This window comes from Wasmannia auropunctata, unplaced genomic scaffold (assembly GCF_000956235.1).
Source record: "Wasmannia auropunctata unplaced genomic scaffold, wasmannia.A_1.0 LD314288.1, whole genome shotgun sequence".
Classification (NCBI taxonomy): domain Eukaryota; kingdom Metazoa; phylum Arthropoda; class Insecta; order Hymenoptera; family Formicidae; genus Wasmannia; species Wasmannia auropunctata.
In genome coordinates this window covers 1-2,306 of record NW_012048602.1, presented here as the reverse complement: position 1 = coordinate 2,306, position 2,306 = coordinate 1, and the positions used below count along the sequence as shown (strand labels likewise).

Sequence of the window (2,306 nt, the reverse complement as noted above, 5' to 3'; positions counted from 1 at the left end):
AAAATTTCGGGGCTTGGACGTAACACACTATAGCCAATATAATTATTTTCTAAACCACGTATGTTGTCATAAACATAAATAAATGTATGCACGTGCCGTGTGGATAACGTACAACAAAAAAAATTTTCGAAGACTGCGCATTATTAGCTTAATTACAAAGTCGCAGACATCTATAGGGTGTGCCATTTGGATATGTTGTATATGACACATCATTGCGGAAAATCTTTCAACAAATTACGCAATTTGCAATATGAAATTTTTTTAAAGATCAGCTATGTGTTTTCTATATTCAAATGAATAATTTCATTATATTTTATGCATTTCTGAAAGACAATTATCAAAGAATAAATAATTAACAAGATTTTATATTTTATTTCAAGATGTACCACAATAAAAAGTGAAATATCTTGTAAACTATTAATTTTTTAATAACTTTGTTTTGATTCTAATTGGTATTCGTAAGTTCAGTAAACCTGGATATTTTTTTTAATAGTCGCGTCAAATCTGTCGACAGCATGGTGCAATATTGTTCATAACACTCATTTTTCACAAATTTATATAAAATTTTAGGTTATATAATATTATTCCTCAAATTTTGCTACACAAACTGAAAAAAAATTTTCTTTAAGCAAAAATATATTAATAAAAATATATTAAAGAATACATTGGATCCCTGAATTCCATTAAGAAAATTTCGAAGCAAATATTAGTTGAAATTAATACCTTTATAGGCAGAATTATATTATGTAAAAATATGATATATTTCAATATTAAAAAATGGCAATGACCTTAATGTTTGACTTTGAAAAAGCGATACTTTTCGAAAATTGATTTTGCCATTATTAATTTTCCCTCAGAATATACATTTTTCAGTTTGAAAATTTTTCCATAATAATAATTCATGTACTAAATTTTCCGTTGTTTCCATTAAAATTAAACACCCTATGTTTAAATGGAAAATTCTTACATAACACTTTATCATGAATAGTATTGTTATCGGTATAGAGTGCAAGACACTAATTGTGTGCCAGCTGCCTATCGAGCAAGGAAAAACACTAGCCAATAAAAATACGTATAAAGACAAACCAGAATTATTGAAACTTTAGTTCTGTAGCGCATGCAGTACACAACAATACATAACAATAAGGTAAAAAATAGATTTCAAATAAAACAAGTAAACATGTTGTACATTCCATAGAAAACTTTCTATTGTCACATTTTATTCCAGCATTAAAAACCAATTATCTCAACATATAAAATCAATTACTACATACATCAAACATGTTGCACAAGATATCGAGTCTCCTTTGTATTCTTAGTATCAATACAATGATCATCTCGTTACATGGGCACTCAAACTATGACAGTTTTAATAACAATGATAGTAACGAGTCCAAATTACTGAAATTACGAAAACAAGCTATTGATATGGAGAACATCTCGAACAACCAACATTATTCAAATAAAAAAATACAGGACACCACGCCTAAATTCGGTGAAGTATTTGATTTTATAATAATTGGCGCTGGTACAGCCGGCGCTACAGTAGCAGCTAGGCTGAGTGAAATTTCTCAGAATAAAATATTGCTGATCGAAGCTGGATCTTACGAGAAATATTTCATGGACATTCCTATATTCGCTCCCATCTTAAGTTTAGACAATAACATCAATTGGAACTACAAAACTAAACCGTCCAACAAATACTGTCGTGGCATGAATGGTAATATATGCCGTTGGCCAAGGGGAAAAGTAGTCGGTGGTAGCAGTGTGCTAAACTTCATGTTAGCTACTAGAGGAGGAGCCGAAGATTACGATCGTTGGGCAGACATGGGCAATAAAGGCTGGGCTTACAAGGACGTTCTTAAATATTTTAAAAAGTTGGAAACAATTGATATCCCGGAATTGAAATCGGATATTGATCATCATGGTACCGACGGACCAGTACATATTACTTATCCACCATTTCGTACCCCGTTGGCAATAGCTTATCTAGAAGCAGGAAGAGAACTACGATATCCGGTAGTAGATTATAATGGGAAAAACATTATAGGATTCTCACATGTGCAAGCTACAATTATGAACGGCACTCGCATGAGCAGCAATAGGGCATATTTGCATCCCATACGTGATCGCAAAAATCTTCATATCACTCTTCAGAGCATGGTGACAAAAATCCTGATAAATAGCACGAAGCACGCAGTGGGCGTGGAATTTATCAAAAATAATCGGACTGTACACGTGTTTGCAAGCAAAGAAGTAATTCTGTGCGCGGGTGCTATCGGATCGCCGCAATTGTTGATGCTATC

At 32.4% G+C, this 2,306-nt stretch overlaps 1 protein-coding gene across 1 annotated transcript; it reads left to right on the top strand.

Annotated features, from left to right (window-relative positions):
• Window positions 1-1,058: 1,058 nt before the first annotated feature.
• Window positions 1,059-2,300, top strand: LOC105460858 (glucose dehydrogenase [FAD, quinone]-like; the record flags this gene model as incomplete). The annotated part of the gene is made up of 2 exons (XM_011707346.1): window positions 1,059-1,147; window positions 1,229-2,300. A coding segment is annotated over exon 2 (1,019 nt), but the record flags the coding sequence as incomplete, so codon positions are not given.
• Between the last annotated feature and the right edge of the window lie 6 nt (window positions 2,301-2,306).